General features: G+C 40.8%; 1 protein-coding gene and 1 long non-coding RNA gene across 2 annotated transcripts in view; one reads left to right on the top strand and one right to left on the bottom strand.

Moving 5' to 3' along the window:
- Window positions 1-5,907, top strand: part of LOC139026162 (uncharacterized) — a 12,496-nt gene extending 6,589 nt beyond the window's left edge. The window contains exon 2 of the long non-coding RNA XR_011477872.1: window positions 2,735-5,907. This is a non-coding gene — a long non-coding RNA (uncharacterized lncRNA). The remainder of the gene's footprint in view (window positions 1-2,734) is intronic.
- Window positions 5,908-15,025: 9,118 nt separating this feature from the next.
- On the bottom strand, window positions 15,026-16,975 carry LOC112076788 (cyclic nucleotide-gated channel cone photoreceptor subunit alpha-like). Its single transcript, XM_024143464.2, has one exon. The coding sequence runs from the start codon at window positions 16,929-16,931 to the stop codon at window positions 15,708-15,710; it is 1,224 nt and encodes a 407-aa protein (XP_023999232.2). The 5' UTR covers window positions 16,932-16,975; the 3' UTR covers window positions 15,026-15,707.
- Between the last annotated feature and the right edge of the window lie 1,084 nt (window positions 16,976-18,059).

The following is an 18,059-nucleotide window of genomic DNA, read 5'->3' as shown; positions in this document are numbered from 1 at the left end:
CCACACAGCACTGGCGCCACCACCACCACAGATCAAATCCTAATCGTGACACAACAACCTACCAGACACACAGCACTGACAGGACATCTACTAGATTATAACAACTAGAGCAGGGTCATCTACTAGATTATAACAACTAGAACAGGGATCATCTACTAGATTATAACAAACTAGAGCAGGGATCATCTACTAGAATTATAACAACTAGACCAGGGATCATCTACTAGATTATAACAACTAGAACAGGGATCATCTACTAGATTATAACAACTAGAACAGGGATCATCTCTAGATTATAACAACTAGAACAGGGATCATCTACTAGATAAACAACTGAACAGGGATCATCTACTAGATTAAACAACTAGACAGGATCATCAACTAGATTATAACAACTAGAACAGGGATCATCTACTAGATTAAACAACTAGACCAGGGATCATCTACTAGATTAACAAACTAGACAGGGATCATCTACTAGATTATAACAACTAGAACAGGGATCATCTACTAGATTATAACAACTAGACAGGGATCATCTACTAGATTAAACAACTAGAGCAGGGATCATCTACTAGATTATAACAACTAGAACAGGGATCATCTACTAGATTATAACACTAGAACAGGGATCATCTACTAATATAACAACTAGAACAGGATCATCTACTAGATTATAACAACTAGAACAGGGATCATCTACTAGATTATAACAACTAGAACAGGGATCATCTACTAGATTATAACAACTAGAGCAGGGATCATCTACTAGATTATAACAACTAGAACAGGGATCATCTACTAGATTATAACAACTAAGACAGGGATCATCTACTAGATTATAAAACTAGAACAGGGATCATCTACTAGATTATAACAACTAGAACAGGGATCATCTACTAGATTATAACAACTAGAGCCGGGATCAATCTACTAGATTTAAACAACTAGAACAGGGATCATCTACTAGATTATAACAACTAGAACAGGGATCATCTACTAGATTATAACAACTAGAGCAGGATCATCTACTAGATTATAACAACTAGAAACAGGGATCATCTACTAGATTATAACACTAGACAGGGATCATCAACTAGATTAAACAACTAGAACAGGGATCATCTACTAGATTTAACAACTAGAACAGGGATCATCTACTAGATTAAACAACTAGAACAGGGATCATCTACTAGATTATAACACTAGAACAGGGATCATCTACTAGATTATAACAACTAGAACAGGGATCATCTACTAGATTAGTAAACAACTAGAACAGGGATCATCTACTAGATTATAACAACTAGACAGGGATCATCTACTAGATTAGAACAACTAGAGCAGGGATCATCTACTAGATTAACAACTAGAACAGGATCATCTACTAGATTATAACAACTATAGACAGGGATCATCTACTAGATTAAAAACTAGAAAGGGATCATCTATAAATTAAACAACTAAGAACAGGGAATCATCTACTAGATATAACAACTAGAACAGGGTCATCTACTAGATTATACAACTAGACAGGGATCATCTACTAGATTATAACAACTAGAACAGGGATCATCTACTAGATTATAACAACTAGAACAGGGATCATCTACTAGATTATAACAACTAGAACAGGGATCATCTACTAGATTTAGACAACTAGACAGGGATCATCTACTAGATTATAACAACTAGAACAGGGATCATCTACTAGATTATAACAACTAGAAACAGGGATCATCTACTAGATTAGATAACAACTAGAACAGGGATCATCTACTAGATTTAGACAACTAGAACAGGGATCATCTACTAGATTAATAAAAACTAGAGCAGGGATCATCTACTAGATTAAACAACTAGAAAGGGATCATCTACTAGATTATAACAACTAGAAGCAGGGATCATCTACTAGATTATAACAATAGAGCAGGGATCATCTACTAGATTATAACAACTAGAACAGGGATCATCTACTAGATTATAACACTAGAACAGGGATCATCTACTAGAATATAACAATCCTAGAACAGGGATCATCTACTAGATTATAACAACTAGAACAGGATCATTACAGATTCAGCCGGGCCATTTTTTTTGGTGTGTGTGGATGGTCGTGGCCTGGAAAATATTGACCAATAATTTTGTAGTCTGCAAATTCACCGCAAGAAGACGACTAAAACCTAATTCTTTAAACCTTGCTTACATTTGTATTGATCACTGTCCTCTATTCTTGGTGAAAAACTTGGAATACAGATGTGTTAAATTAAAATCACTTGAGCTGATTTCCTGTGTTTTTACAGTCTTTTATGTCTAACAATGAAAATGTTTAAAGTATTCTTTATTTTTTGCTCAGAAAACATTGGGGCCCAAATAAAACCACCCTGTGGCCAATTCAGCCGCGGCCACCAGTTGGGGAACCCTGCAATAGGGTGTCATTTGGGGTCGAATCATACCTATATACCTGATTTTGTTTCAGTGGGCCTCCCAGACGACTTGGATATGATCTGTAACTTCTCTGTCTCTCTCTCTCTCTCTCTCTCTCGTCTGCTCTCGTCTCTCTCTCTCTCTCTCTTGCCTCTCTCTCTCTGTCTCTTCCTCTTCCTTTGTCTCTCTCTCTCTCTCTCTCTCTCTCTCTCTCTCTCTCTCTCCCTCTCTCTCTCTGTCTCTCTCTCTCTCTCTCTCTGTCTCTCTCTCTCTCTCTGTCCATCCCTCTCTCTCTCTCTCTCGTCAGGTTACCTACTTCTCACACGTGTTTTAATGCTTTGCTGCTCCCTGAATACGATTCAAAGGAGAAACTGAAGGAGAGACTTCTCAAAGCCATCACTTATGCCAAAGGATTTGGAATGCTGTGAAACAAACAAAAATGACAACTCTGCAAAAAAACAAAACAAACTTCCTGGTTCAATGGTTTTATGTTTTTGTAGTGGAGAAGGAAGGAATTATACAAGGATGCAACAGTTGAAATTAATGTGGCATTACGACAAGGAAGTGCTCCAGAGACTGTGTGCCTGAACAGGAACTAGACTCAACTAGCAGACATTCGATCTAGCCCCCCCCCTCAGATCCATTTAATGTACGCAGAACCTCTCCTTACATTCTAGGTTATTCAAACAGTTGAAATCAGTTATAATTCTTACTGGAGCTCGCTGGATTTATTTGATGTGTTTTATTAAAGATTTTTTGATGTGTAAAAACTTTAAAAAAAGAAGAAGCAGGTTATCATTGATTGTTGTGGAAGTGCACTTAACTAGACCTTCTGAATGTTAGCGAATGGTATATACACTACTGTATACTGCCGTTTTTAGGACATTTTGTTAGTTTATGATATTCTTTAATGCCAGCAGTGTTGTCGGTAACACTTCCTAATATAATACCCTCTTCATAATGCATTGAAAAGTACATTTTATAATGTCTTATGAGCTATGCATTATAATGCCCTGCCATGTGTTTTATAGCTGCTCATAGACCTCTATAATGCTTTGTTTCAAGTTTTATTGTCACGTGCACAAGTACCGTGAAATACTTTTCCCACTGTACTTGAAGGGGGGGGGGGTGTTCATATGACGTATTAGCGTGGTGTCGTCTAAGGCACAGGACTATTCTAACCAGTACACCAATACAGTGTTCCTGCTCTTCTACAAGCTATGCAAGTGGGACCCTATTCCCTACATAGTGCACTACTTTTAACCAGGGCCCCTACATAGGGAATAGGGTGCCATTTGGGACGCGTCCCCCTATTGTATGACGGKGTTGCATCATCGTCTGTACCTCTGCCTCTTTGGCAAATCTCCCTGCTACTTTTGGCTGCAGTCCAGCACTCTTTCTAATGTGTTGAATAGCTTGCTCTTCAATACGTAGATGTTTTGGGGGATTGTTCATTTTGTATGCCGGACAGAACAGAGCACTCTCTTAGCCCTGACGGGAGTGCTTTCAGTTTTTCTATTTTATTTTAATGCATGGTTACAGACACAACGTAAATAATTAGCTTTACCAAGCTCCAGTGAATTGTTAGTCGTTTGGTAGCTGTACTCTCACTTACAGTTGCAAAATAATTTTTTAGAGGGGGGGAAATGCTTTTSCCAAAAATCCCTTGGTTTTTCCAGAAATCCCAGTTGGAAGAGTCCCGGAATCAGGAGGGAATAAAGAGGAAATCCAGAATCCTCCAACCAGGAGCTTTTGGAAAACCTGGGAATTTTGGGAACGTTATCAGAATTCTGCAACCCTAATCTAACTTCACAGTTAATCTGACCCATATAATGTGAATTTTTGACTTGGAGAAAAGTGTTTTTATAATAATACCACTGAATTGATGTGCCACATCAATGCTCTGGACAGTGTGTTATTCTCTGAAGTATTTCTATTCGTTGGTGTTTTGATTTGGTGTGACTGTGGTTTGGTTTTCATTATGCGATACACCTGAAAGCCTGCCAAGCCATGCAGAACATTTTGGTTTAATATCCTGTGATGTGTACAACAGTCTTGACAGGAAGGGTTTAATATCCTGTGATGTGTACAACAGTCTTGGCAGGAAGGGTTTAATATCCTGTGANCAACAGTCTTGGCAGGAAGGGTTTAATATCCTGTGATGTGTACAACAGTCTTGGCAGGAAGGGTTTAATATCCTGTGATGTGTACAACAGTCTTGACAGGAAGGGTTTAATATCCTGTGATGTGTACAACAGTCTTGACAGGAAGGGTTTAATATCTTGTGATGTGTACAACAGTCTTGYCAGGAAGGGTTTAATATCTTGTGATGTGTACAACAGTCTTGGCAGGAAGTTCAGTCCCTTCAGAAAGTATTCCTATCCTTATATGTATTCCACATGTTGTTGTTTTACTGCCTGAATTCAAAATGGATTCAATATGTATCATTTTTTTTCACCCTTTTACATACATTTGCTAAAATTGTGGGGTATTGCATTAAATAAAATAAAGATATATTTAATTTACATCAGTATTCACACCCCTAATTCAATACGTGTTAGAATCCCCTTTGGCAGCGATTACAGCTGTGAMTATTTCTGAATAAGTCTGTYAGAGCTCTGCACACCTGGATTGTACAATATTTGCACATTCTTAAATAAAAAATATTCAAATTCTGTCAAGTCGGTTGTTGATAATTGCTAGACAGCCACTGGAACGTCTTGCCATAGATTTTCAAGCAGCTTTTAAGTCAAAACTGTAACTAGGTTACTCAGGAACCTTCAATGTCGTCTTGGTAAACAACTCCAGTATATATTTGGCCTTGTGTTTTAGGTTATTGTCCTGCTGAAAGGTGAATTTGTCTCCCAGTGTCTGTTGGAAAGCAGACTGAACCAGGTTTTCCTAGACCTTTCTGATGACAAGCATACCCATAACATGATGCAACCGCCACTATGCATAACACATATTGATTATATGAAGATTAGTACTTACTTAGCGATGTGTTGGATTTGCCCCAAACATAACACTTTTTGTTCAGGACATAAAGTTAATTTCTTTGCCACATTTTTCTCAGTATTACTTTCGTGTCTTGTTGCAAACAGGATGCACGTTTTGGAATATATTTTATTCCGTACAAGCTTCCTTCTTTTCACTCTGTCATTTAGGTTAGTATTGTGGAGTAACTACAATGTTGTTGATCCATCCTCAGTTCTCTCCTATCACAGCCATTAAACTCTGTAACTGTTTTAAAAATCACCATTAGCCTCATAGTGAAAAATCTCTATTTAATCCATTTTCAATTAAGGATGTAAGACAAGATGTGGAAATAAATCTAGGGCTGTGAATACTTTCTGAAGGTGATGTATTTAGTTGTTTGCTGCCTGGTTTATTTTGTTATAATGGAAGTTAAGGAAAGTACAAACATTATAATTAAACACTTGATGTGTCAACATAATGCAAAATAAAATAATACATTTTTAACCCTGTCTCTGTGTGATCGTATCTGTGGACACTGTCATTGTTAACACTTCACTGTCATTATCATKATTTTGACACTACACTGTCATTATCATCATGTTGACACTTCACTGTCATTATCATCATGTTGACACTTCACTGTCATTATCATCATGTTGACACTTCACTGTTATTATCATCATGTTGACACTTCACTGTCATTCTCATCATGTTGACACTTCACTGTTATTATCATCATGTTGACACTTCACTGTCATTATCATGTCATTATCATCATGTTAACACTTCACTGTCATTCTCATGTTGACACTTCACTGTCATTCTCATCACGTTAACACTTCACTGTTATTATCATCACGTTGACACTTCACTGTCATTAATCATCGCTGTTTAACATTGAACTCCGTCTTCACTGACATTCTTATGACAAAATACTTGAATTCCCCTTCACGAATTATTTACTGAGTATACCAAACATTAAAAACACCTTCCTAATATTGAGTACACCCCTCTTTGCCTCAGAACAGCCTCAATTTGTCGGGGCAGGGACTCCATTAGGTGTCGGAAGCGTGTTCCACAGGGATGCTGGCACATGTTGACTCCGATGCTTCCGACATGTGTGTCATTGTGGCTGATGTCCTTTGGGTGGTGCAGTTCTTGACACCTGGCACCTACTACCATACCCCGTTCAAAGGCACTTAAATCTTTGTCTTGCCCATTCACCCTCTGAATGGCACAACATACACAAGCAATGTCTCATTTGTCTCAAGACTTAAAAATCTTTCTATAGTCTGTCTCGGTACCCTCTGTATATAGCCTCCACATTGACTCTGTACCGCGTACCCCATGTATATAGCCTCCACATTGACTCTGTACCGGTACCCCATGTATATAGCCTCCACATTGACTCTGACCGGTACCCCCTGTATATAGTCTCCACATTGACTCTGTACCGTAATACCCTGTATATAGCCTCCATATTGACTCTATACCGTAATACCCTGTATATAGCCTCCACATTGACTCTGACCGTAATACCCTGTATATAGCCTCCACATTGACTCTGTACCGTAATACCCTGTATATAGCCTCCATATTGACTCTATACCGTAATACCCTGTATATAGCCTCACATTACTCTACCGTAATACCCTGTATAAGCCTCCACATTGACTCTGACCGTACCCCCTGTATATAGTCTCCACATTGACTCTGTACCGTAATACCCTGTATATGCCTCCATATTGACTCTATACCGTAATACCTGATATAGCCTCCACATTGACTCTGTAACGTACCCCATGTATATAGCCTCCACATTGACTCTGACGCGTACCCCCTGTATATAGTCTCCCACATTGACTCTGTACCGTAATCCTTTATATAGCCTCCATATTGACTCTATACCGTAATACCCTGTGATATAGCCTCCACATTGACTCTGTACCGTAATACCCTGTATATAGCCTCCACATTGACTCTGTACCGTAATACCCTGTATATAGCCTCCATATTGACTCTATACCGGAATACCCTGTATATAGCCTCCACATTGACTCTGTACCGTAATACCCTATATAGCCTCCACATTGACTCTGACCGGTACCCCTGTATATAGTCTCCACATGACTCTGCTACCGTAATACCCTGTATATAGCCTCCATATTGACTCTATACCGTAATACCCTGTATATAGCCTCCACATTGACTCTGTTACCGTAATACCCTGTATATAGCCTCCATATTGACTCTATACCGTAATACCCTGTATATAGCCTCCACATTGACTCTGTACCCTAATACCCTGTATATAGCCTCCACATTGACTCTGACCGTAACCCCTGTATATAGTCTCCACATTGACTCTGTACCGTAATACCCTGTATATAGCCTCCACATTGACTCTGTACCGTAATACCCTGTATATAGCCTCCACATTGACTCTGTACCGTAATACCCTGTATAAAGCCTCGCTATTGTTATTTACTGCTGCTCTTTAATTACACTTTTATCTCTTATTCTTATCTGTATTTTTTTTTTAACTGCACTGTTGGTTGGTAAGCATTTCACTGTAAGGTGAAATTCACTACACCTGTTGTATTTGACGCATGTGACTAATGAGATTTTATTTTATATCTTTGAAACTCACTTAGACAATACCTTTACAGTGGTAGCAATACAAGGTTAAAACATTTACAGAAACTATAGAAATGCCAAAGGTGGAGATGTTGCTGTTTATATTCAGAACCACATTCCTGTAACGTTTAGAGAGGATCTCATGTTAAATACTGTTGAAGTAATATGGCTACAGGTTCATCTGCCTCACCTAAAGCCCATTCTGGTGGGAAGCTGCTGTAGACCACCAAGTGCTAACAGTCAGTATCTGGATAACATGTGTGAAATGCTTGATACTGTATGTGATATCAACAGAGAGGTATATTTTCTGGGTGATTTAAATATTTACTGGGTTTCATCAAGTTGCCCACTCAGGWAAAAGCTTCATCCTGTAACCAGTGCCTGCAACCTGGTTCAGGTTATCAGTCAACCTACCAGGGTAGTTACAAACAGCACAGGGATGAAATCATCAACATGTATTGATCACATCTTTACTAATGCTGCAGAAATGTGTTTGAAAAGCAGTATCCAGATCCATCGGATGTATTGATCACAATATAGCAGCCATATCTAGCAAAACCCAAGTTCCAAAGGCTGGGCCTAATATAGTGTATAAGAGGTCATACAATAAGTTTTGTAGAGATTCCTATGTTATTGATGTTTTTTTTTATATATTTCTGTATGGACCTCAAATTGTGAACTTTTTAGTTTACCTTTATTTAACTAGGCAAGTCAATTAAGTACAAATTCTTATTTATAATGACGGCCTACCAAAAGGCAAAAGGCCTCCTGCAGCGATGGGGGCTGGGATTAAAAATGAATTAAATATAAATATAGGACAGAACACACATCACAACAAGAGAGACCTAAGACAACAACATAGCAAGGCAGCAACACATGACAACACAGCATGGTAGCAACACAACATGACAACGCAGCATGGTAGCAACACAACATGACAACACAGCATAATAGTGATACCACATGACAACATAGCAAGGCAGCAACACATGACAACACAGCATGGTAGCAACACAACATGACAACACAGCATGGTAGCAACACAACATGACAACACAGCATAATAGCGATACCACATGACAACAACACAACATGACAACAACAAGGTAGCAAGACAACATGGCAGCAGAACAACATGGTAGCAGCACAAAACATGATACAAACATTATTGGGCACAAACAACAGCACAAAGGGCAAGAAAGTAGAGACAACAATACATCACGCAGAGCAGCCACAACTGTCAGTAAGAGTGTCCATGATTGAGTCTTTGAATGAAGAGATTGAGATGAAACCGTCCAGTTTGAGTGTTTGTTGCGGCTCGTTCCAGTCGCTAGCTGCAGCGAACTGAAAAGAGGTGCGACACAGGGATGTGTGTGCTTTGGGGACCTTTAACAGAATGTGACTGGCAGAACGGGTGTTGTATGTGGAGGATGAAGGCTGCAGTAGATATCTCAGATAGGGGGGAGTGAGACCTAAGAGGGTTTTTATAAATAAGCATCAACCAGTGGGTCTTGCGACGGGTATACAGAGATGACCAGTTTACAGAGAAGTATGGAGTGCAGTGATGTGTCCTATAAGGAGCATTGGTGCCACATCTGATGGCCGAATGGTTAAGAACATCTAGCCGCTCGAGAGCACCCTTGCCTGCCGATCTACAAATTACAGCTCCATAATCTAGCATGGGTAGGTTGGTCATCTGAATCAGGGTTAGTTTGGCATCTGGGGTGAAAGAGGAGCGATTACGATAGAGGAAACCAAGTCTAGATTTAACTTTAGCCTGCAGCTTTGATATGTGCTGAGAGAAGGACAGTGTACCGTCTAGCCATACTCCCAAGTACTTGTATGAGGTGACTACCTCAAGCTCTAAACCCTCAGAGGAAGTAATCACACCTGTGGGGAGAGGGGCATTCTTACCAAACCACATGACATTTGCTTTGGAGGTGTTCAGAACAAGGTCAAGGGTAGAGAAAGCTTCTTGGACACTAAGAAATCTTTGTTGTAGAACGTTTAACACAAAATCTGGGGAGGGGCCAGCTGAGTATAAGACTGTGTCAGCTGCATATAAGTGGATGAGAGAGCTTCCTACTGCCTGAGATATGGTGTTGATGTAAATTGAGAAGAGAGTGGGGCCTAGGATCAAGCCTTGGGGTACTCCCTTGGTGAGAGGTAGTGGCTGAGACAGCAGATGTTCTGACTTTATAAACTGCACTCTTTGAGAGAGGTAGTTAGCAAACCAGTCCAAAGGCCCTTCAGAGACACTAATACTCCTTAGCCTGGCCCACAAGAATGTAATGGTTGACCGTATCAAAAGCTTTGGCCAAGTCAATAAAAATAGCAACACAACATTGCTTAGGATCAAGGGCAATGATGACATCATTGAGGACCTTTAAGGTTGCAGTGACACATCCATAACCTGAGAGGAAACCAGATTGCAAACCAGATAGAATACTATAGACATCAAGAAAGACAGTCAGTTGATTATAGACAAGTTTTTCCAACACTTTTGATAAACAGAGCAAAATAGATTAATTCCTATAACAGTTAGGATCAGCTTGATCTCTCCTTTTACATAAAGGACGCATCATGGCTGCCTTCCAAGCAAAGGGAACCTCCCCAGAGAGGAGAGACAGGTTAAAAAGGTCAGAGATTTGGCCTCCCGGGTGGCGCAGTGGTCTAAGGCACTGCATCGCAGTGTTAGCTGTGCCACCAGAGACTCTGGGTTCGAGCCCAGGCTCTGTTGCGACGCACAATTGGCCCAGCGTCGTCCGGGTTAGGAGGGTTTGGCCGGCAGGGATGTCCTTGTCTCATCGTGCACTAGCGACACCTGTGGCGGGCCGGGCGCAGTGCACGCTGACCAGGTCGCCAGGTGTACGGTGTTTCCTCCGACACATTGTGGCTGGCTTCCGGGTTGGATGCGCACTGTGTTAAGCAGTGCGGCTTGGTTGGGTTGTGTTTCGGAGGACGCATGGCTCTCGACCTTCGCCTCTCCCGAGTCCGTGCGGGAGTTGTAGCGATGAGACAAGACAGTAACTACTAACAATTGGATACCACGAAAAAAAAGGTCAGAGATAGGCTTGGCGATGATAGCGGCAGCAACCTTAAAGAAGAAAGGGTCTTAACCATCTGAGGGGGCTGAACTTGTTTTAAATTCTTATTTTCTTCGTGTTTGTTAACAATACGCCTGAAAATATTTTTTTAAAAGGTCCAAGCTTCTTCGAGCTGATTCTATACCAATTTACAGAGGCCAGGTCATGAAGGAAGGCTTGCTCATTAAAGTTTTTTAGCAAGCGTCTATGACAAATCAGGACAGGTCGTTTCACTGAGTAGCCATTACGAACACAGGCTGTTAAACAGTGATCACTAAGGTCATTACAGAAAACACCAGACTGATACCTATCAGGATTATTTGTGAGGATAACATCGAGGAGAGTAGCCTTTTCTGGGTGTTTGGAGTCATACCTTGTGGGATTGGTAATAATCTGCGAAAGATTTAGGGAGTCCCATTGCTTTAGGACTTGGTCAGGTGGTTTAAGCTAGTCTCAGTTTAGGTCACCTAGCAGGACAAATTCAGACTTAGTGTAAGGGGCCAGGAGAGAGCTTAGGGCATTTACGGTACAGGCCGGTGCTGATGGTGGGCGATAACACCCAGCAATATTCATCAAAGAGTTATTTGAAAGTTTAAGGCGTAAAACCAGCAAATCTAATTATTTAGGGACAGACTTGGTGGAGACAACTGAGCACTGAAGGTGATCCTTGGTAAAGATCGCCACTCCCCCACTTTTAGAAGATCTGTCTTGCCGAAAAAGGTTATAACCAGAAAGGTTAACATCAGTGTTCAAAACACTCTTTCTTAACCACGTCTCAGTAATGACCAACACATCTGGATTGGAGCTGTGAACCCACACTGTTAACTTCTCTAGGATAGGGGGCAGCATTTTCACGTTTGGATGAAAAGCATACCCAAATTCAACTGCCAGCTACTCATCCCCAGAAGATAAGATATGCATATTGTTAGTAGATTTGGATAGAAAACACTCTGAAGTTTCTAAAACTGTTTGAATCATGTCTGTGAGTATAACAGAACTTATTTAGCAGGCGAAACCCCGAGGACAAACAATTCAGATTAGTTTTTTTTTTAGGTCACTCTCTTTTCAATGTATTTCATTGGGAATCCAGATTTCTAATTGACCTTCTTGCAGTTCCTACCGCTTCCAATGGATGTCAACAGTCTTTAGAAATTGGTTGAGGTTTTTTCCTTTGTGTAATGAAGAAGTACGGCCATCTTGAACTAGGGTCACTGGAAGTGTCTTGTTTGTTAGAGGCGCATGACCAGAAGGCTAGCTACATTTTGTTTTAATCCTGTATTGAACACAGATCATCCCGTCTTCAATTTTATCGATCATTTACGTAAAAAAATAACTAAAGTTGTATTACAAAAGTAGTTTGAAATGTTTTGGCAAAGTTTACAGGTAACTTTTGAGATATTTTGTCGTCACGTTTCGAAATTTGGAACCGGTGTTTTTCTGGATCAAACGTGCCAAATAAATGGACATTTTGGATATATATATCGACGGAATTAATCGAACTAAAATACCATTTGTGATGTTTATGGGACATATTGGAGTAACAACAACAGAAGCTCGTCAAAGGTAAGGCATGAATTATATTTTTATTTCTGCGTTTTGTGTCGCGCCTGCAGGGTTGAAATATGCTACACTCTCTTTGTTCACTATGGTACTATCCTCAGATAATAGCATCGTATGCTTTCGCCGAAAGCCTATTTGAATTCTGACATGTTACTTATATGTAATATGTAATGTTGGCTGGATTCACAACTAGTGTAGCTTTAATTTGGTATCTTTCATGTGTGATTTAATGAAAGTTTGATTTTTAATAGTAATTTTTTTGAATATGGCGCTCTGCATTTTCTCTGGCTTTTGGCCAAGTGAGACAGTAGCGTCCTGCCTAAACTCAGATTTTTGGATATAAATATGAACTTTACCGAACAAAACATACATGTATTGTGTAACATGAAGTCCTATGAGTGTCATCTGATGAAGATCATCAAAGGTTAGTGATTAATTTTCTCTCCATTTCTGCTTTTTGTTACTCCTCCCTTTGGCTGGAAAAATGGCTGTGTTTTTCTGTGGCTATGTACTGACCTAACATAATCATTTGGTGTGCTTTCGCCGTAAATCCTTTTTGAAATCAGACATGTTGGCTGGATTCACAACAAGTGTAGCTTTAATTTGGTGTCTTTCATGTGTGAGTTCATGAAAGTTAGATTTTTATAGTAATTTATTTGAATTTGGCGCTCTGCATTTTTACTGGCTTTTGGCCAAGTGGGACATTAGCGTCCCACATATCCCAGAGAAGTTAACGTGCAGAAAACCCAGGCTTTTATGAGAGTGAAGCAGATATCAGAGCACAAATCAGAATTGGGACTAGCAACAGTAGATGGGCCAGGGTGTATATGCACATTTCCGGATATAATCAGCAGTAATACAATTAGGGCACGGCAGAGGACAGGGAGAGCTATAACATTTGAATTTGCATTTGATGGCAACAAGATCATATTGTACAGCAATTTCATCAGGTAACATGAATACAAAGCCGGCGAGAGGTGGTTAGAATAGGATGGGAGGCCAAGAGTCCATGTAACCAATAGAGAGTCAGAGTGTCGAGTGTGGGAACAAACATAATCTGTCCCACGTTGGTTAAACAAGCAAGTTCATAGTCAACAAAGCACGCAGGAGTCATGAGGCAAATAGCATGAAGATATAACGACTTGGGGCTAGCCATTGTAAGTTCAGAGTCACTCACCCCAACAGTGTGTGTGTGCTGGAGTTGTGCGAAAGCTCAGGAGAGAGGGGGGAGTGTGGCGGGGGTATCTGTACCAGTCAAGGGGAGACAGGCCAGGGCAGACGGTGAACAGATCGCCAGGTGGAATTCAAGCAGCTGTGCAGCAGGCAACACTTGGGAGAAGCTTTTTTCTAGACGCAGATTCCTTGTAGAAACCCTCAGCTAACTAGCTAACGTAGCTAGCAAGTCTTTGTCCACCATCTTTTCCATGTGGAAAATGAGGTTATTAGCTAGCTATATCTTTTCAGTTTCAGCGAATGGTCCTTTACAACGTCTTAACAAAGTTGTCCTGTGGCTGTTGTATTTTGGAGATTCTGAGGATGATATCTTCTGATGTTATCAAAGCAACAATGTTGCTGGGAAAGGAATGGGATATGAGACACTGGAGCAATGATAAGCAACACGGACATGAATAATAGACTTCATATGAAGATCAATTCCCTATGTATTTACTAATCTACTATATCTTGTTAATACCTGTTGACTGCCAGAGCCATACTGAAATTAATCAGCTAACAAACAAGAAATAATAAGAAAATAAGAAAAAAAAATAAAGACTCAACCTGCTGCCAGTCAAGTCAATGGAAATGCAGACATAAAGATATCTACATTTAGCAATCTCTTAACTTCATAAACTAGAAAGATGTGAATGGGATTAAGCTAGCTAGCCAGCTAGCTAAACATACAAATGAAATGGCTATAGCTTGCTAACAATCTATTTTTTTAAACTTTTATTTAACTAATTAAGTCAGAACAAATTCTTTTTTACAATGGCAGCCTACCGGGGAACAGTGGGTTAACTGCCTTGTTCACGGGCAGAACGGCAGACTTTTACCTTGTCAGCTCGGGGATTCGATCCAGCAACTTTTTGGTTAGTAGCCCAATGCTAGGCTATCTGCCGCCCCAAATGTGGAGGATGTGGCTAGGTATCTAGGTAATTTAGCCAGTTTGTCCCATTGACTTTATATGGACTTGCTAGTCAATTAGCATGCACCCCACCGTGGATATTTTTGTTAGTTAAACATGACAAAATAAACACAGTATGCATGTATTAACGTATCATGATCAAATATTGCAGTGAGGAAACATTTCACTTCAAAACAGGAGTTGATTTTCTTTCACTTCAGCTCAAACACTTTGCCATTGTAAACTATTTTGGAAAACATGGCATGACTGATCACATGACCAATAGCTGCGCTCTGATTGGAGGATAAAAAAATGGTCTGCTAGGTGGCACTGCCGATCAAAACTCCCCCATATAACAAAAAGTTCCTCATTTTAAATGGAAAGAAGTTGCATTAACTGATGCTTGCAGAATTACTCTGCAATATTGCCCCCAAAAATATTGCAAAAAATGTTTGAAGTGTACAATCATCTTAAAGTAGGCTGGCTTTCTTTTGAAATCTCGTAGATCGATGCATTGCACTTCTGCAGTACCTTGCTTAATTGTTAACCTACAGACGAACGAGATACCAGACCCAATCTCCGGGATTGCTTACTCTGGAGATGCCTTTGATCTCCACTGAGTTAGGTAAATCTACTTTAGTTTTTTTACACCTTATTTGTGGAATATAATAATCTCCCAAACTCTCTAAAATGTGATGAGTTGGTGCCTCTAGGGTATTTCTGAAGAATGTGTTTGTTTTCTATGAGGGTGTTTTGTATCTCTGTTTCGCTTTTCGTGTATTGAATTGTATATTTTTTACATGCTCATCATTAAAAGAGACATTTTTCTCAGAATGGTTCCCTGTCAATATAAAGGTTCAATAGAAAAAGTCTCTGGGTAAATACGTTGAGTTGTGGGACTACTGTGTCTTGTTGTCGGCCACCACCTCAGATATATCCTCGGGCCGGACTGACTTGACTGTTGACTCTATGTTGGTGATCCTCTGTTTGATCTTGCTCTGGCTGGATGTGAACTCAGCCATGATCTTGGCCAACTTGGTCTTGATGATTTCAATATTGCTCTCCAACCTCTGGATCTTCTCCTCCGTGTCCTTAGGGTCGGCGCCCGCGTTAGCGACGTCCTCATCGATCATGTTGTCTTTCATCAGCATAGCCTTTCCCTTTTCTTCCAGAGCCTTCTTAGCGTCGGGGTACTCAGTGAGGGCCTCCATGAGATCATCTTTCGACAGGGCGAAGAGGTCAGAGTAACCTATGCTCCTGATGTTGGCCGTTCTCCTGTTGCCAGCCTTGGAACCCTTGATGCCCAGGATACTGATCTCTCCGAAGTACGCTCCGTCGCTGAGCACCACGAACTGTGTCACCCCGTCATCTGCCACCACAGCRAGCTTCCCRTCCTTYATGATGTACATCTCTCTGCCGATGTCTCCCTTCTTACAGATGTAATCTCCTGGGGAGAACACCTGAGGCTGCAGCTTCAGCACCAACTCAATCAGAAGACCAGCCTCACAGTCCTGGAAGATACGGACCTTCTTCAGGGTGTCCAGATGGACGTTGATGGCGATCTCSGCCTTCAGCTTGTCTGGCAGATTCTTCAGCACCTCCTTCTCATCGCAGGTCTTCTTCTCCGTCCAGAGGTAGTCGAACCACTTAATGACCCTGACCTCCAGATCCTTGGAGACCTTACGGAACTGCATGTATTGCTTGATGGAGTCGATCTTAGCCTGGAATTCRGCACGGGTTTTGTTCATGTTTGAAATCATGGCGCCAACGTTACCAACGATGGTGGCGAAAATCAGCACGCCGATGAGGAAGTCGGTGACCACAAAGAGGTACTCAAAGTCTCTAACGGGTGGCGGGGTTTCTCCGATGGTGGTCAGGGTCAGGGTTGACCAGTAGAGACAGTAGATGTATTTCCTGGCAAGGCGGCCGTGCTCAGGGTGACTGATGTTGGGGTACACCCAGGTGTCGGACCCGAACCCGATGGTCTTGGAGATGGCGAAGAAGATGCAGGCGTTCCAGTGGATGATGATKAGGATGTAAAGTACCAGGTTACTYATTCMGAAAACGTTGGGGAAGCTGGTTCTGGTTTCAGTGCGGTCGAAGAACTCAAAGAGACGGTTCATCTTTGCGAGTCGGTTTAGTCGGAGCTCGGGGTAGTTTAAACCCACTTTCAGAAACAGCAGGTCTGTGGGTATCATTGAAATCATGTCCCATTTGAACTGCGGCGTTGATTTYTATTTGTCTCTAAGCTTCTTGTCGTCTTTCACAAGCAGTCCCTGTTCCAGAAAACCTGTTGAAATAATTTAAGAGAAATTAGTGATACCAAATAAGGGACAGTTCTACATTTACTGGGGTAGGGGGGGGCTAAAATAGGGCAGGGTTGTCTAACTTTKTTTTTTGCTTTGGGGAGGGTTTTGTGTTTTTTTTAATGGGCACAGAGGAGGGTCGTGAAATTTCTCCCTGGTTTACATTCGCTCTTTTGCAGGTTTTATTATATAATTTCTTCCATCCTAGASAAATTTTCTCATCTACTTGCATGCGCACCTCCCCTATGTACTTGGCTTTTTCCTGCACTCAAACTTGTACCATACCACAGGTCAATATAGTCTACCATTCTAACTGTCTATCCTGCCTTCTATCCACCATCCATAGTAACAATAGTGMTAGGTGYATCGTTTGTACAGATCTGCAAAAGGCGAACTAACAATCATACCACACATAAAAGCATTGAAAGCTGCATCAATTTTCAATATGAATCCACAAGAACCAATAGGAATAGCTGATAGGTAGCGGACAAGCCAGGTGRATCGTTGTGTATGAAAGAACAGTGAAGACAATGAGACATGCAGCTCAAAAAGCTCCCCTATTGATCTTGTTAATTAAGGGACAATACAATGATCCAGCCTCTACTAGCCTACAATACTACAATGCAATGAATAACTGCATTATTGTTTTGTAGTGAGTACAACATTCTAACTCCTGCGGTGAAAATGTATTTGAATAATGGCGAAAAGCCCTGTGATTTGATTGTTTCATTCCATTTGGGTCAGTTGTGGTCTACTCTGGACAGTTGATAAGGATCAGTAGTGGTCTACTCTGGACAGTTGATAAGGATCAGTTGTGGGTCTACTCTGGACAGTTGATAAGGGTCGTTGTGGGTCTACTCTGGACAGTTGATAAGGATCAGTTGTGGTCTACTCTGGCACAGTTGATAAGGATCAGTGTGGGTCTACTCTGGACAGTTGATAAGG

This window comes from Salvelinus sp. IW2-2015, unplaced genomic scaffold (assembly GCF_002910315.2).
Source record: "Salvelinus sp. IW2-2015 unplaced genomic scaffold, ASM291031v2 Un_scaffold4035, whole genome shotgun sequence".
In the NCBI taxonomy this organism is placed as follows: domain Eukaryota; kingdom Metazoa; phylum Chordata; class Actinopteri; order Salmoniformes; family Salmonidae; genus Salvelinus; species Salvelinus sp. IW2-2015.
This window is presented reverse-complemented; position numbering and strand designations above follow the sequence as displayed.